Here is a 17,424-nt window from a genome sequence, read left to right as displayed (position 1 = left end):
TCAAAGAAAACCATTAGTAACACACTACGCCGTCATGGATTAAAATCCTGCAGCGCACGCAAGGTCCCCCTGCTCAAACCAGCGCATGTCCAGGCCAGTCTGAAGTTTGCCAATGACTATCTGGATGATCCAGAGGAGGAATGGGAGAAGGTTGTGTGGTCTGATGAGACAAAAATAGAGCTTTTTGGTCTAAACTCCACTCACTGTGTTTGGAGGAAGAAGAAGGATGAGTAGAACACCATCCCAACCGTGAAGCATGGAGGTAGAAACATCATTCTTTGGGGATGCTTTTCTGCAAAGGGGACAGGACGACTGCACCGTATTAAGGGGAGGATGGATGGGGCCATGTATCGCGAGATCTTGGCCAACAACCTCCTTCCCTCAGTAAGAGCATTCAAGATGGGTCGTGGTTGGGTCTTCCAGCATGACAACGACCCGAAACACACAGCCAGGCCAACTAAGGAGTGGCTCCGTAAGAATCATCTCAAGGTCCTGGAGTGGCCTAGCCAGTCTCCAGACCTGAACCCAATAGAAAATCTTTGGAGGGAGCTGAAAGTCCCTATTGCCCAGCGACAGCCCCAAAACCTGAAGGATCTGGAGAAGGTCTGTATGGAGGAGTGGGCCAAAATCCCTGCTGCAGTGTGTGCAAACCTGGTCAAGAACTACAGGAAACGTATGATCTCTGTAATTGCAAACAAAGGTTTCTGTACCAAATATTAAGTTCTGCTTTTCTGATGCATCAAATACTTATGTCATGCAATAAAATGCAAATGAATTACTTAGAAATCATACAATGTGATTTTCTGGATTTTTGTTTTAGATTCCGTCTCTCACAGTTGAAGTGTACCTATGATAAAAATTACAGACCTCTACATGCTTTGTAAGTAGGAAAACCTGCAAAATCGGCAGTGTATCAAATACTTGTTCTCCCCACTGTACATGATAAGTACTCATCTTGACATTAGATTACTTTTGAAGTCTGAAAGCACATTTTAGATTTTTCCCTAGCATCCAAAAACTTAATTCAACCAATCAACTCATCATCAAGCCTCTGATTATTGGAATCAGGTGTGTTAGTGCTAGGGGAAAAACAAAGAAAAATGTGAACAACTTTGGGCTGCCAGGACCAGGATTGAGAAACAGTGCTTTGACCTTTAAGGTACTGGGTACTAACCCTCTGGTCTCGCAGGGTCTCTGTTGAGAACGGCGTAACGTGGGAGCAGGATGCCCTGGTTCTTCAGGATCCGATACACCTCCCTCCTGGAGGAAGAGAAATGCTAGATCAGCTGACTGAGCATCAACAACACAGGGATCAAACCACTCTTTTCATTAGCTGTGTGGAGTCAATTAGCCTGCAGCAAGGCTTCACCTTTAAACAGCTGTGTGCCGTTTCAAGTCTTTCTGAATGTGACCACTTTTTTAAAGGGATACTTCAGGATTTTAACCCTTTATCCACTTCCCCGGAGTTACATGAACTCATGGATTCCAATTTTCTGTCTCTGCATGTGGTTTTATGGAAGTTGCTAACTAGTGCCAGAGCAATTGCTAGCTAGCGTTAGCGCAATGACGAAGTCTATGGGTATCTGACTTCCAGTTATTGTGCTAACGCTAGTTAGCATTGGCTCGCAAAACTACCTGTAACTTCTTTCATACTGGACACAGAGACATAAAAATAGTATCCACGAGTTGATTTATTTTTTGGAAGTAGATTGGCAAAATCCCGAAGTATCCCTTTTCACCCTGCTTCTTGATTGAACTGGCCTTTCATTAGCATCTATTGACTTTGCATTTACACTATATCAAGTGGTGGGTGTCAAGTTTTGTTTCATCATATTGTAAATATAGGATATGCCCATTGTACAGCCAATCAGCAATGAGATGCGACCAAATCAGCACAGTATTAACTATATTAAAACAATAAATCACAGCTTTTAGCTGGGTATTCGCTAATATGCATCTACTGGTATAGTGTGTCCGTCTTTGAATGCCTCAACGTTTTTCTTTCTCAAACTCTTTAGGGACTATTGTGATGAGTCCAAAGAGTACATTTGGAGTGAATCTGACTTAGTCCACAATAAGTTTTTTTTAATGATTATTTTAAGCATTTTAGACAAAAAAGTTAATTGTTAATAATTTCCTTATTTTTTTACAATATCAATGCCAAACTTAATATGGTTCATCATGTTAATGTCTTTGACTCTATTAGGGCTGCGGTGGTCATTGAACTTTGTCAGCCGGTTATTGTCATGCAGAAGACTGCCGGTCTCACGGTAATTGACCGTTAATTAACATAAACACTTATAAGTCCCATGCCCTTATATTAAGAATAATATTACTAAATTTACTTGAATAAAATGGAAAGGATATTTTTCCCATTCCAGAGCAAGTGCGCAAGCATATAAAGTGTTGATGTTGAGTGTAAAAGTGATCATTTGAAACAGGTCCTATATGCTAGATTTAGATTCTGGGATTCTCTGCCTCTAACCCTATTACAGGGGCTGAGTCACTGGCTTACTGATGCTCTTCCATGCCGTCCCTAGGAGGGGTGCATCACTTGAGTGGGTTGAGTCACTGACGTGATCTTCCTGTCCGGGTTGGCACCCCCCCTTGGGTTGTGCCGTGGCGGAGATCTTTGTGGGCTATACTCAGCCTCATCTCAGGATGGTAAGTTGGTGGTTGAAGATATCCCTCTAGTGGTGTGGGGGCTGTGCTTTGGCAAAGTGGGTGGGGTTCTATCCTGCCTGTTTGGCCCGGTCCGGGGGTATCATCGGATGGGGCCACAGTGTCTCCTGACCCCTCCTGTCTCAGCCTTCACTATTTATGCTGCAGTAGTTTATGTGTAGTGGGGCTAGGGTCAGTCTGTTATATCTGGAGTATTTCTCCTGTCTTATCCGATGTCCTGTGTGAATGTAAGTATGCTCTCTAATTCTCTCTTTCTTTCTCTCGGAGGACCTGAGCCCTAGGACCATGCCTCAGGACTACCTGGCATGATCACTAGTTGTCCCCAGTCCACCTGGCCGTGCTGCTGCTCCAGTTTCAATTGTTCTGCCTGCGGCTATGGAACCCTGACCTGTTCGCTGTGATTACTATTATTTGACCATGCTGGTCATTTATGAACATTTGAACATCTTGGCCATGTTCTGTTATAATCTCCACCCGGCACAGCCAGAAGAGGACTGGCCACCCCTCATAGCCTGGTTCCTCTCTAGGTTTCTTCCTAGGTTTTGGCCTTTCTAGGGAGTTTTTCCTAGCCACCGTGCTTCTACACCTGCATTGCTTGCTGTTTGGGGTTCTAGGCTGGGTTTCTGTACAGCACTTTGATATATGTAAGAAGGGCTATATAAATACATTTGATTTAGAGTTATTTGGTAACTTTAGTTGTGAATGATACAAACCTTAAAATGTCTTAGAAATCAAAAGATATATGGTCTGTATGATGCGACTATAAGCTATTGATGATTTGAGAAAAATCATGGGGAAAAAAGCTTGAGCTCTATTCCTCTCCTCAGGCTGCACAAACTGTTCTCTCATCAAGTGATCATATTTTCACCCATCAGACTACTCTCAATTGAATCTCGTCTTTACTAATATGTGAAATTAGTTTTGACTTAGAGTGGACCATTAGCAAATGGGCAGGAACAGGGGCAGGGGATAAAGACATGTCATCCTACACACTACAATAGCAGATGGAGGCTACTTTCCAGCAGGTTCTTTTTTCTCACTCATGCCGGTAGGGTGACCACATTTAAAAATACCCAAATGCGGGACAACAGGATGGTTTTATGGGCCAGCGTAGCCTACATACATGCATGCATTTAGACCGGAATATGCATGTAGATCTTCTTGCAACTGTTTTGTAAGCAAATTAGAGCAGATGGTGTTTACTATATAAATCAAATTTTCAAATCAAAATTTATTTGTCACATGCGCCGAATACAACAGGTGTAGGCCTTACAGTGAAATACTTTCATATAACCTTCCTGTATTTTGTTTCAATCAAAGCTCATTCTGCCTAGTAACCTGCATTCACACACTGTTTCAATCTAAGCCCATTCTACCTAGTAACCTGCATTCACACGCTGTTTCAATCTAAGCCCATTCTACCTAGTAACCTGCATTCACACGCTGTTCCAATCAAAAGCTCATTCTGTCTAGTAACTGACATTCGCGAGCGGAAATTAGGTGGTGTGTTTGGTGTATCAGTAACAATAACGCTCGAGGGGATGTGGTATACGGCCAATATACCACGGCTAAGGGCAGTTCTTACAGAAGACGCAACGCAGAGTGCCTGGATACAGGCCTTAGCCGTGGTATATTGGCCATATACCACAAACCCCCGAGGTGCCTTATTGCTATTATAAACTGGTTACCAACGTAATTAGAGCAGTAAAAATGAATGTTGTCATACCCGTGGTATACGGTCCGATATACCACGGCTTTAGGCCAATCAGCATTCAGGGCTCGAACCACCCAATTTATAATACGCTATTATATATACACACGTTTCTGTTATGAATCATTATCTTCCAAGACATTCATTCAATATACCAAACAGTCTGGGACAGTTGTGGGATGCAATAGACCCAAAATGAATACAACCACTAGCATCAAAAAACCTTTTTTATGCAATGTGGCTGACGCAACAGATCAGAACGTTTAGCTTAAAATGTTAGAAACTATCAGGCTATTTCTTCACATTACAAGCGCAGCAATGCACACGTGGTAGTAGGCTATAAGTGCTAATGTTCCATTAGCAGAAAACACCATTATCAAAAGTGACCGCAAATGCAATTATGCATGTCATGCTTTTATTATAAAAGGTGTATTTTTTATGGTGAAAATTATCTTTCCCAAACTTGAAACTCACGCGCTGCTTATATATGCCAGTTAGGCTCTACACCCCTTGTGAAGCGGATTAATGTGCTTTATTATTTGGGCCACTTTAGTTGTGATACAAACCTTATTAAAACATATAGGCCTATGGGCTAGGCTACATGAGGTGTGCAACTATGACTCAAGTCGCAAAAAAGGCATTGTTTCTTAAGTTGGGCATCATTCACAAGTGATAATATATCATTCACAAGTGATAGGCTAATATTGTCACCCATCAGACTATTCTTGATTTAAACTTGTATTTACATATACTAAACAATATATGTGTGACATTTGTTTATATTTAGAATGGACAATTATCATGCACCTGTATCGAAACAGGGGCAGCAGGAAAAAAATATGTAATCTATACATAAGACACTGCATCCCAGTGCAAGAGACGTCACTGCAGCACGTGGTTCGAATCCAGGCTGCATCACATCCGGCTGTGATTGGGAGTCCCATAGGGCAGTGCACAATTGGCCCAGCGTTGTCCGGGTTTGGCCGGGGTAGGCCGTCATTGTAAATACGAATTTGTTCTTAACTGACTTGCCTAGTTAAATAAAGGTTACATTTAAAAAAATTGCGAATGGGGGACGCTTTTCCCCGTGGTTTATTTTCATGCCAGCCAGGTAGGCTATACACCTGTTGTAAATATAAGCAATGTGCTTAATATTAGGAAAGTTGAGAAATATAGTAGGCCTAGCCTATAGAAAGCTGATGGGATCCTCCTCTTTCTATTAGCAGCTCTGTTTTCTCATGCAAATACATAGCCTATAGAAATGTTGCGCAACATGAGCTCATGGGCTCTCATGAAGTGTTTTATTCGATTTTCAATTACATTTGCATTGATGTCGAAGTGATTAGAGGGACAAGAGAGTGCTGAGTACCAGGCAGTTATTAGCAAGTTTGGTAGGCTACTAATGACCAGCATCAGAGCTTGGAGAATCCTAATTACCGTGACTAAACGGTCATATGGAATTTCACTGCCTCTGCCAAATGTGCGCCGCTCTATGACACTCCCGATCACAGCCAGTTGTGATACAGCCCGGGATGGAACCAGGGTCTGTAGTGACGCCTCTAGCACTGAGCTGCAGTGCTTTAGACCACTGCGCCACTCAGGAACCCTTTAATTAGCAACCATAATGTGAAGAATGGGCAACAGCATGTCAAGATCTATTGTCCAACACATGCCTTTTGACTAGTGGATTATTGAACAATGCAAAAGTTTAGAAACGGGCGAAGGACATTTTTGTGGATGGTCTATAGTGAGTATTTTCTAGTGTTTCATTCAACATGATTGATCAATTAATGATCAATTACCCAACCCAAGTTTAATTTGAGGAAGCATACACTGCTGCCTTCTGACAAGAGTTCTACACCTTTGCCTTTAGTGAAACAGTGGTATTTGTTTCATGAGAAATGAAAACACTAGATTCTCTTGATTGGGACATAGGCCAAGGCATCAAACATCAGCAGAGGGGCACATATCATTCCCCCTTTGATAATAAACTTCAGCATTGCTCAGTTATCCACCAATGACTATTAGCAACCATAATGTGAAGAATGAGCAACAGCATGTCAGGACCTATTGTCCAACACATGCCGTTGACCAGAAATGGTCATGATTCCCATAGCAACTGTCAATCACCTTACCTGTCTTGGATGTAGTACTGGAGATCCAGATCATTGATGACAAACGGGTTTCTGAGTTTCTCATAGGCTACTGCTTTGTCCAATGGAAAACCTGAAAAATAAGACCAATAAAAACAACATGTGTTTGTAGGAGAACAGATGTGAAGTCAAGCTCATTCAAAAGACCTCTGTGCCAGGAGGACGGAGGAAAGTACATTTGCTAACGGCTAATTTCCTAAAACATTTGCAACTTTTTCCACTTCATAGGAAGGCATTTCCTTGTAAAGCCCTTGCTTTAAAGGCCTTACTAGCAGAGATTGTGTGAACTAAACAGGCATGCGTTTCTCTCTCTCTCTCTCTACAATACATTGAGAGGTAACATGTTTGCTTTACTGTTTAGCTAATATGACAAAATGACTAATGAGCGTCCAAAATGGCATCATATTCCCTACACAGTGCACTACCAGGGCTCTGGTCTAAAGTAGTGCACTATGTAGGGAATAGGGTGCCATAGAACTCTGGTCTAAAGTAGTGCACTATGTAGGGAATAGGGTGCCATAGAGCGCTGGTCTAAAGTTGTGCACTATGTAGGGAATAGGGTGTATTTTGGGACACACACTAAACCTCTTAGGTTACCAGCTAGAGTTGAGGTCTAGGGGACGAGTCTAAACAACAAGCTGAAATAAACCACCAGCCGTAAACAAACTTAACTACAGGCCGCTTGGCAGCTGACCAATTCTCATCACAGCTTCTTGGCTGACATAGGTGTCGTGCGCCAGCCAGACGAGGACTACGTAGTAAATAAATCACTTGTCTGGAGAGAGGTCTGTTTACATATGGGCCCTGGTCCAAAGCATTGCAGGCAGGGAAAAGGGGGGGGGGGGGTTTAATTGGTATATATCAGGATATTATTTTTGACGATATATCGTGATAATATCATATCATGAGGTCCCTGGCAATTCCCAGCCCTAATTTGGGACGGAGCAATGGTTTAAGAAAAGCAGGGTGACACCCCACCCCTCCACGTAAATTTGGACGTGCAGACACAGGAAAAAATGAGTACACATTACATGTCAATTACAACACGAAGTCAGAAGCACCAGTGCTGTAACTCCTTAAAAGGGATAGTTCACCCAAATAAAATAAATGTGTGTCGTTTCCCTTACCCTGTTGTCATACCTTGTAAGCTGTCTAGTCTTTTGTTTTGTTTACCTGGCCACTGTTTCGAAATGCAAACGTTTTAGCATTTGTGGCACATATCCAATGCAAGTCAATGTTATCAATATTAGTATTTTGCACTTCATGTCCAAATCATCTATAAGTAACATTGAGCTACACATTCAATGTAAGATACTTTACTCAATTACATATTGTTTTCCTTATCCTTTTTCACGCTTCGTGTGCAAATCATCCTAATTTGGGTAAAGTATCCCTTAAAGGAAATACTGTATGTGCTGAAGCACATGCTTCTTCTGTCTTTAAAAACACCCCCTTGCCTTCTTCCAGTCACGGTTACGCAACGTTGCACATTTCAAAACACTGAACCGTCTTGTGATGAATGAACAGCAGTGTCAACCTAAACAATGAGGGCTGTGTATGCGAGGGCGTGGGTAAGTGAGTATGTGTGTGTATGAGTTTGTTTATATGCGTGTGTGTGTGTGCGCGTGTGTTCAAATATGTGCTTACGTATGTGCATGTGTTCGGGGTGTGAACGTTTCAACAAAGTTGGGATCGATAATGTTAAATGAAATCCCTGATAACTAGCTTTCCATCCATTAGCCTAGATATCTCCTGATTACTAGCCTAGATATCTCCTGATTACTAGCCTTCCAATCTATTAGCCTAGATATCTCCTGATTACTAGCCTTCCAATCTATTAGCCTAGATATCTCCTGATTACTAGCCTAGATATCTCCAGATAACTAGCCTTCCAATCTATTAGCCTAGATATCTCCTGATAACTAGCCTTCCAATCTATTAGCCTAGATATCTCCTGATTACTAGCCTTCCAATCTATTAGCCTAGATATCTCCTGATTACTAGCCTTCCAATCTATTAGCCTAGATATCTCCTGATAACTAGCCTTCCAATCTATTAGCCTAGATATCTCCTGATTACTAGCCTAGATATCTCCAGATAACTAACCTTCCAATCTATTAGCCTAGATATCTCCTGATTACTAGCCTTCCAATCTATTAGCCTAGATATCTCCTGATTACTAGCCTTCCAACCTATTAGCCTAGATACCTCCTGATAACTAACCGGTTTGATGCCCTGTGATTGGACGACAATAACCTACACACGCCACTCTCGTGAAAAGCAAGAGCAGCATAAATGATAAAATGTTCTCTCTCTCCACAGGCAGCACGATGTAGACCATCTGCATTGTGAATTCACGTGGAATTTTACTTACTGTGTTAATGGAAAAAAAAAAAAATTTAAATGGCCATTTAAAAAAAATAAAATTTCCATTAACATTTAAACATTGTACATTTGTCACATCCCTACTGTGTTTGTTTGTTTATAAATTGTGTTTGTGTGTCCGCACATGTCCATGGTAACCCAGCGTGTCCATGGTAACCCAGGGTGTATGTGTGTGTTTATTCATGTGTACGTGTGTTTATGCGCATGTGTGTTTGTTGATACGCACATGCGCACGTGCATGGTAACCCAGCGCTCACCTTTGGAGTGAAATGAGATGAGACAGTCACAGAGTGGCCAGTTGTCCACAGGCTCGTTGAGGATGACCTCCTCCTCGATGGTCACCACCGTGATGTACTTGAACAGACAGAGGCGCTCCAGGATCTCCTTCATGGGCTTGGACTTGGACTTCTTGGACATGGCACAGATGCCCACAACGATCTGCCTCTCAGGAGGCTAGGGGAGAAGAGATGGAGGAATAGGTGTTAAGGAGATGAGGACAGGATGCTATAGAGTATTGGAACACAGCCTATAACCTTGGTGCAATGCAATAGTCTCTTGTGTGCCTCCCTCGCTAGGGAGAGAAGATGGAGGAATAGGCACCAATGGGTGCATCTCAATAGTCTCAAGTGCTTTCCTCGCCTTGTATTCTTTTAGTAATTTCCACTTGTGGGCAAGAACTGGACAGGTGAAAGCCAATTCACAGGAGACAACCATTTGGTTTGTTTTGAGATCATTACAGATTAGGGAGGGGAGAGGAACTTGATGCTATCGGACTGTCTACTTTAGGTCAGTTGGTAGATTGCCTAATGAGCCTCTTTCTAGACAACTGACTGTCCACGCTGGGTCATTTTTTTAAAACTATGTCATCATACCAGTATTTTACCGTGCATGACAATGGTACAACACACTTGTTATGTAAACCAACCATTTTATTTAGGATTGTTCAAGGAACATTACAGAATATTTTTTTGGGGGGGGGAATGTAAGCCGATCAATTCTTCATACATTAGATGTAACGGCATTGACAGTTATATAACAACTGACAATATTCAGCAAAGCGGATTCAAGCGGATTCAAACGTTCAACCATCATAAGCTTTAGAATGGAAGGCAATTCATTTAGGTGTTTGGAGTTACACACATATATTCATTAAAAATGATATGCATGTTCAGAAAGATGCCCAATGCAAATATATGAGATCAACTCCCAATTTCCACTGCAACATCTCAGACAAATCCTGATCAAATCCTATAACATGTACTGTGACATAAATCTCTAATTTCCATGATGTTGCACTATTAGATGCTCCAAAAACACTATGAAACAGTCTGTGTGAAGATTTGAACAGACTGAGGATTCACTTTGTTGTGTGTGAACACTTTGCTCAATTCAGAACCTGGAAAGTAACTTTATACGTGAGCATATTACACCTAAAAATGGACTTCGATCAAAAGCCATAGATTTACATTTAGTGCAGAATCAAGTGCCTCCACTGCAGTCTCAATTGTGCCTATTTTGTTATGATTGGATCTTCTCTTTATAAAGATGGACGCTTTATCTTCAGTCACTCTGACGATCTCTATGGGCAAATCAACTCACCGAATCATACATCTCGTCATCCTCGTCCTCCTCATTCTCGTAGAGGCAGTCGTAGCCCATGACCCGCCCGGGGTCCAGCAATTCCTCGCCCTCGTTGTCGTCGCAGCCTACGAAGAAGCGAGGGTGTTCCCCGCCGTCTGGAGCCTCACCTCCTTTAGACATGGCTGGGCCGTCTTGTGGCTGGGGACCCTGGGAGTCCTGGGGCTGAAGCCTGTCCCTCTCTACCACAGACCTGTCTGTGGCTGGCCCTGTGCCTCCTGCTGCACTCCCTCCTCCAAATGCCACACCTCTTACTCACCTCCCAGCCCCCAAAGAACTAGGCTTTATCCCTCACCCTCTCTTCCCTACGCCAGGGCCTGCCTGTCTGGGACCCAAACTGGTCCACTAGACCCCCTGAGAAAGAGGTGGGGGTAGTTTAAAGAACTTGATGGGGAAGGAAATGGGTTTATCCCTGGTGCATGTCTACTTGCACTATCCGCGTGCTGGGTTACCGTACTCCGTTAGAGGGTCACAGCCAGTGAGCTGGTGCTACGCTCCCTCCGTCCTGTTCCTTACAGCCCAGCATGTCGTTTTTGTCTTCTAACTATCTTGCCTGAAACACACAAACATTTATGTGCTTTATTTGTCCACCACAAAATAAATTATCACAAAGGCCCCAAATGTTTGGAGGCCAATAAGGATATTTGAACTTGTCCATCCTCCACATGAGTCATATTGTGAGCATAATACAGCACACACACGCGCACACACACACAAACACACACACACACACACACACACACACACACAGTGGAAGACGGCAATGAAACATGACGCACACGGCTGTCCTCCCGGTTCCCGCTGATTAAGAAGCAGAGCGGACTATCAAACGGGGTCACGTCATTGCAGAGACATTGAACGTGAAACCCAGATTACAGGGAAGGTCAGACCGTTACGTGTGCTGTCCTAAGAACCTCCCTTTAACGGTGCAGGATGAGAGACACTTTGGAAGTTTTTCACTGGGTACTTATCGGCTATAGCCGGGTAATCCTCATGTCTGAGCGAGCAGAGAGGAAGGCTAGGGAGGAATGCCACTGATGTAAAAAATAAAATGGAGGGCATTGTCTGACAGAATGGCACAAATGAATAGACCTAATTCAGTGAAGAGACATTGAGAGGGAGATGAGGAGGGCAAGGGAAAAGGAGCTCGAATTAAATGGCACTGGAGCTAGATCCGTGTTAGCAGCAGAATTGTCTGTATAATACATGATCATACACTATTCATGCCATAGGCCTTTTATATTCCTCATGAAAAAAAACGAATGGATTTCTGGAGTGAAATACACCTGGGGTCGTTGTAGCTCTACAAATGCCCACAAGAACTGAGCCAATTCAACCACCATAAATATTCCAGGCTGTTGACAGCTCTGGGAAAACTATGCCCTTTCAAGATCTGCTCTTTTGAAGAACTAAAAGGTAGCTAACTATGAACGGGTGCAACAGACAGCGTGCTCATTTTACCCTGAATAATGTTTCCAATCTGTTTTACTCATTTCATATTTATACACTGTACTCTACTGTATTTTATTCAATGCCACTCAGACATTGCTCATCCTAATATTTAGATATTCCTTAATTCCATTATTTTTTTTTTGATGTGTGTATTGTTAGATATTACTGTACTGTTGGAGCTAGCACCACAAGCATTTCGCTACGCCCACAATAACATCTGCTAAATATGTGTATGTGACCAATAACAATTGAATTCATTTGAATACAGACAATGCATAGAAAGACAACATAGTGAATTGCATAGGCCTACAGCTGAACTGGGACACAAGTGAACCAGGATTAATGCGGCAGTGGCTCACCACTCACCTGAAGTGAAAGGGTCCATGCAGGATTTATAACAGGAGAGTATGGATACACTTTCCAAAGGTTAAACACTAGCCAAAAATAGCCTTGTTCAATAACAGTAATGTGTATTATGTTGTTCTAGCACCATCAACCAATTATATCTGTTTTTCTTCCGAATGTTTCCACATCGATATTAGGCCTAGCTGACATCCTGTCACCTGACTAGGAAGTAGTCTACTCTGAACTGTCATCTAGAAAGGACTTACATTTTATCAGTGACTTTCAACACAAATGAACACAGGCTAGAAAGATCAAATATAGATCATTTTGCTGAAAATGTGCATTGAGCAGCATTCTCACTCCTTTGCTTTGACAGAGATAAGACCACACAGTTTCGCTGACATCAAATCAAATTGTATTTGTCACATATGAAATACTTACTTACAAGCCCTTAACCAACAATGCAAGTAAAGGAAAAATAAGTGTTCATAAAGTATTTACTAAAAATTTAGAAGAAAAAAAAGATTTAAAAAGAGGAACAATAAAATAACAGTATCCCACTCAAATGTCAGTGACTACTTCATCTCGTCGTTGCTCCACCCACACCTGCTAGTCTGTTCAATAAACAGACAAACAGGTCTGGATGACACTGGCTGTGTCCCAAATGGCACCTTATTCCCTATACAGTGCCATCAGACTTTGGTCAGAAGTAGTGTATAGGGCTATTTGTGACACACTGTTTATCTGCCTGGGCACACACACACCACCATGCAACCTTCCATCACCCTCAGACTGGACATCTGTCATGGGAACAAACTGTCAGTCACAGCACGACCAGGATGCTACAATCAGCCCAGGATAGTCAGATGATGCCCAATCCAAAACAAGTGCAACCTTGAAATGCAAGGGCAAGGTCTCCAGGTTGGATTGTAGCTACAGATTGATGTTGTTTTCCTTTCTGTGTGGACCACACACACACACACACATATATACTAGGCTAGACTGCAATGGGGTTCAAGGAAGATGTATTGAATAGACTTCTGATAGTGAACCAGTTCTCTGACTGTGTCCTGGAAACGTATTCTGTTCAGGATTATTAGTCTGTGAATAATAAGAGTAACATTGGGATAGATACTTCCCATTAGTAAACTAGTTTCTACAACATGCAATGATGACAAGCTGACACAGACAGTGAAATAATATTAACGACGTTACAATCAACATTCACTCGGGCAACGGAAAAGGACGTTTATAGTTCTAAATCACATCAACATTGGGGTTGGATGACATACTTATCTAAATCTTCTTATGGTTAGCTAGCTAGCATTTTTCAGTTGAATGGGGAATTCAAAAAGCTTTTCATCAGATAAAATGATTGAATGACTCATCGGTCTTCCTCCATCCAGACAGGTGCAACATCACCTCGCTAACGTTAGCCTAGTCCATGGCTAACGGCGTTAGCTACCTAGCACAGTTAGCTTGTAACGTTACTTCCTGACAAATGTCTAGCTTCGACTTGTTAACATTGGCCAGGCACGCGTGCCTCCCCTTCTTATGTAAGGCTTAGTGAACTCAATGTAAAATGTTTTTTTTTTTACTTAATGTAAAAAATGTCTCTTACCTTATCTAATATGAAACGCCCTTAGTCGAGTCTGTATGCCTTCAAAGTAAGTTAGTCCTGCTTGGCTTCTGACAACACGGACAGCTTAGCTAGCTAGCCTGCCAACTACACAGTAGTACACCTTGCTGAATGTGTGTGCAATGAAAAAGGTTGTTGTTAGTTTGTAGCCAACATTGTCCGACACTGTTACTAGCAGGGATGCTGATTTAGCTACCTTATTCCAAGTGTGTTTTGCAGTTTTACTCTACCAATTATGCATGGGGATTTGCATCTTGCGCTATCACAGCTATCATTAAAAATCTCAAAATACCAGGGGCGTATTCATTACTAGCGGACTAAACTCCACTCCATGGTGGCTAATTCATACGGAAACCGTTTACCGTTTAAGAACCAAAAGTAAGCAAACAGAGCAAACGAGAGTTTCTATTGGACTAATTCAGGTAGGTCCCGCCCCCATTTCGTTCAGTGTATTTCCGTTTAAGAAACGTTTTGCAACACAATTGTCGTAATGAATACACCCCAATAACCAAAAAACGTAATTTGTATGTCGTCACTAAGGGGCGGGAAAAGAGACATAATTCCTCCAAAGCCTCAAAAACACAAGTATGGGTAGAAGCAAACTTGGAAAACAAGAAGCAGAGTATACAGGAACTTCTTTGGTGAAAGTATTGATTCCACTGTCTAGGAATTGAAGATGCCATATACTGTCTAACGCTCAAATGTTTCACAATAGCCGGGCTATTGTGCCCTTGCCGTTGTGCCCTTGAGCAAGGCACCCCTAACTGTTCTACATGGCTGCGTTAGGCAGGCAGCCTAGTTCTGATATTTTTTTTCACTAATTGGTATTTTGTCCAATCAGATCTGGTGTGGGTTGCCTGTCTAAACGCACTCTATGCCGGGGAGCCACACTGCTGCTGACAATGAGCTTCCAAACCCCTCAGTGGTGTGTGTGTGTGTGTGTGTGTTTTGGGGGGTTGAGTCAAAAAGGAAAATAATATTTACACTTTCTGACAGATCATGGACAATAAAGGTTTCTTCTTCTTCTAACCCAAGGTTGGGCTCGATTCAGAATGGAATTGAGAATGCCTCATAAATTCCAATTCAGGTCTTGCATTAGAATTTAATTTGAATTGAAGTAGTGAAAAGGATACAGAATTGCAATTCGAATTTTAATTAAATTCGATGCCTTTTTCTGTTCCACATTAGGTGTGGTCTATACAAATATACATCCTGTACATAAAACATCAAACATGTCGTTATATACATGCATATAAAATATTGTTGAAATTGATTTAGAGGACAAACTCTTAAAATAAATGATCAAGGAAAACAAAACTTGTATGTGAATATTCTAAGTTATTATATTTAGTTAATATGAAAATAAAAATGTTGTTCAATATGGGGAAAATACTACATTTCCCAGAATGCAAAACCTACTGTTGTGTACTTTAGCAGCGCTTCCCTTCCTCTTTTTTTGCAGCCCTAGAGTCCTTTAAAATGTCCTATCTGGTCTCTGATCATGTCCTACGGTTTCTGGTAATGTTTCTCTAGCAACAGTGACATTTATCAATGTTCAGGGAATTACCAGTACCCATTGAATTAGCGGGTAAAGAGTTTCAATCACTGTGGCTATGTTGATTTCCAACTTTGTCTGCGTTTACAACTGCAGCCCAATTCAGATGTTTTATTGTTGCACAAATTGGTCTTTTGACCAATCACATCAGATCTTGTTTAACATCAGATCTTTTTTTAGAGATGTTCTGATTGGTCAAAAGACCAATTAGTGAAGAAAAAAATATCTGAATTCTTCTGCCTGTGTAAATGCAGCCATTGTGCACTACTTTGACAAGAGACCTACAGGCCCTAGACATAAGTAGATCACCATAGGGAATAGGGTGCCAGACTGTCTTCTTGACCTTGTGTAGCTTAGCTCTAAGAGGGTCAAATAAGAGAGCTTAAGAGAGCAAAATATATACAGTTTGCCCTTGCTTTGGGATGGTCAATCATTAAACATAATGAATTCACAACTCGTTTTACAACACACTGTATAATCACAGATCACCGTAGTTGAGAATAGCAAAAAAAGATTGAACTACAAATTCTATAATTTCTCCAGAACATATGACTGAGGTCAATGGATGCATCTCAATGGTGACTTCCTCTACTCACCTGATTTTCTTCATATGTGCTGATCTGGATCAGATCAGGTGATCAGAAAATCCCTTCCTGCCTATCAGGTGATCAGAAAATACTTTCCTGCCTATCAGGTGATCAGAAAATACTTTCCTGCCTATCAGGTGATCAGAAAATCCCTTCCTGCCTATCAGGTGATCAGAAAATACTTTCCTGCCTATCAGGTGATCAGAAAATCCCTTCCTGCCTATCAGGTGATCAGAAAATACTTTCCTGCCTATCAGGTGATCAGAAAATACTTTCCTGCCTATCAGGTGATCAGAAAATACTTTCCTGCCTATCATGTGATCAGAAAATACTTTCCTGCCTATCAGGTGATCAGAAAATACTTTCCTGCCTATCAGGTGATCAGAAAATACTTTCCTGCCTATCAGGTGATCAGAAAATACTTTCCTGCCTATCAGGTGATCAGAAAATACTTTCCTGCCTATCAGGAATATCCAATAACTTTCTGAAAATTCCCAGGTTTTCCAAAAACCCTGGTTGGCTCCAAGAATTGTCCAACCAAAATTTCTGAAAAACAACCCTAAACTTTCACCTGTTCTGTTCACACTGAGTATACAAAACATTAAGAACACCTTCTCTTTCCATGACATAGATTGACCAGGTGAATTCAGGCGAAAGCTATGATCCCTTATTGATGTCACTTGTTAAATCCACTTCGATCAGTATAGATGAAGGGAAGGAGACAGGTTAAAAAGTAATTTTAAGCCTTGAGACATGGATTGCGTATGGGTGCCATTCAGAGGGTGAATAATACCATAGGTGTCCCTCCAAACATATATTCTACAGCTCACCACTAGGTGTCCCTCCAACCAAACATATATTCTACAGCTCACCACTAGGTGTCCCTCCAACCAAACATATATTCTACAGCTCACCACTAGGTGTCCCTCCAACCAAACATATATTCTACAGCTCACCACTAGGTGTCCTTTCAACCAAATATATTCTATAGCTCACCACTAGGTGTCCTTTCAACCAAATATATTCTATAGCTCACCACTAGGTGTCCTTTCAACCAACAACACACCATAAAATAACATCTGACTGAAGCCCAAAAAATTACAACTCCAATCAATGTCAACCCAGTCTCAATGAATAAGTTTGATTATTGACATTATGATCAGAAATATTTAACCAAAAGGATAAGTTAAACTCAGCAAGCAATGCTTGTTTTCATAAAATATTAATGTCCAAAAGCTACTGTACAAGCAGTGGTGAAATAGAGAACAACTTTGATG

The 17,424-nt window shown here is 41.6% G+C and overlaps 1 protein-coding gene across 4 annotated transcripts in view; it reads right to left on the bottom strand.

The window, feature by feature from the left end:
• ppip5k2 (diphosphoinositol pentakisphosphate kinase 2) overlaps positions 1-14,343 on the bottom strand; it is a 67,690-nt gene extending 53,347 nt beyond the window's left edge. For 3 of the 4 annotated variants that reach the window (XM_071351382.1, XM_071351383.1, XM_071351384.1), the window contains exons 1-5: positions 13,988-14,343; positions 10,531-11,122; positions 9,189-9,384; positions 6,529-6,619; positions 1,175-1,260 (exon numbers count right to left, since the gene is read on the bottom strand). In XM_071351382.1, coding sequence (XP_071207483.1) covers positions 1,175-1,260; positions 6,529-6,619; positions 9,189-9,384; positions 10,531-10,692 — 535 coding nt within the window. In that variant the 5' untranslated portion in view covers positions 10,693-11,122; positions 13,988-14,343. The remainder of the gene's footprint in view (positions 1-1,174; positions 1,261-6,528; positions 6,620-9,188; positions 9,385-10,530; positions 11,123-13,987) is intronic. The other variant, XM_071351385.1, reaches the window with a different exon arrangement.
• Positions 14,344-17,424: the final 3,081 nt, after the last annotated feature.

The sequence above is a fragment of the Salvelinus alpinus genome, chromosome 18 (assembly GCF_045679555.1).
Source record: "Salvelinus alpinus chromosome 18, SLU_Salpinus.1, whole genome shotgun sequence".
In the NCBI taxonomy this organism is placed as follows: domain Eukaryota; kingdom Metazoa; phylum Chordata; class Actinopteri; order Salmoniformes; family Salmonidae; genus Salvelinus; species Salvelinus alpinus.
The sequence above is the reverse complement of the archived record's forward strand: the minus strand, read 5'-3'. Positions and strand labels throughout refer to the sequence as shown.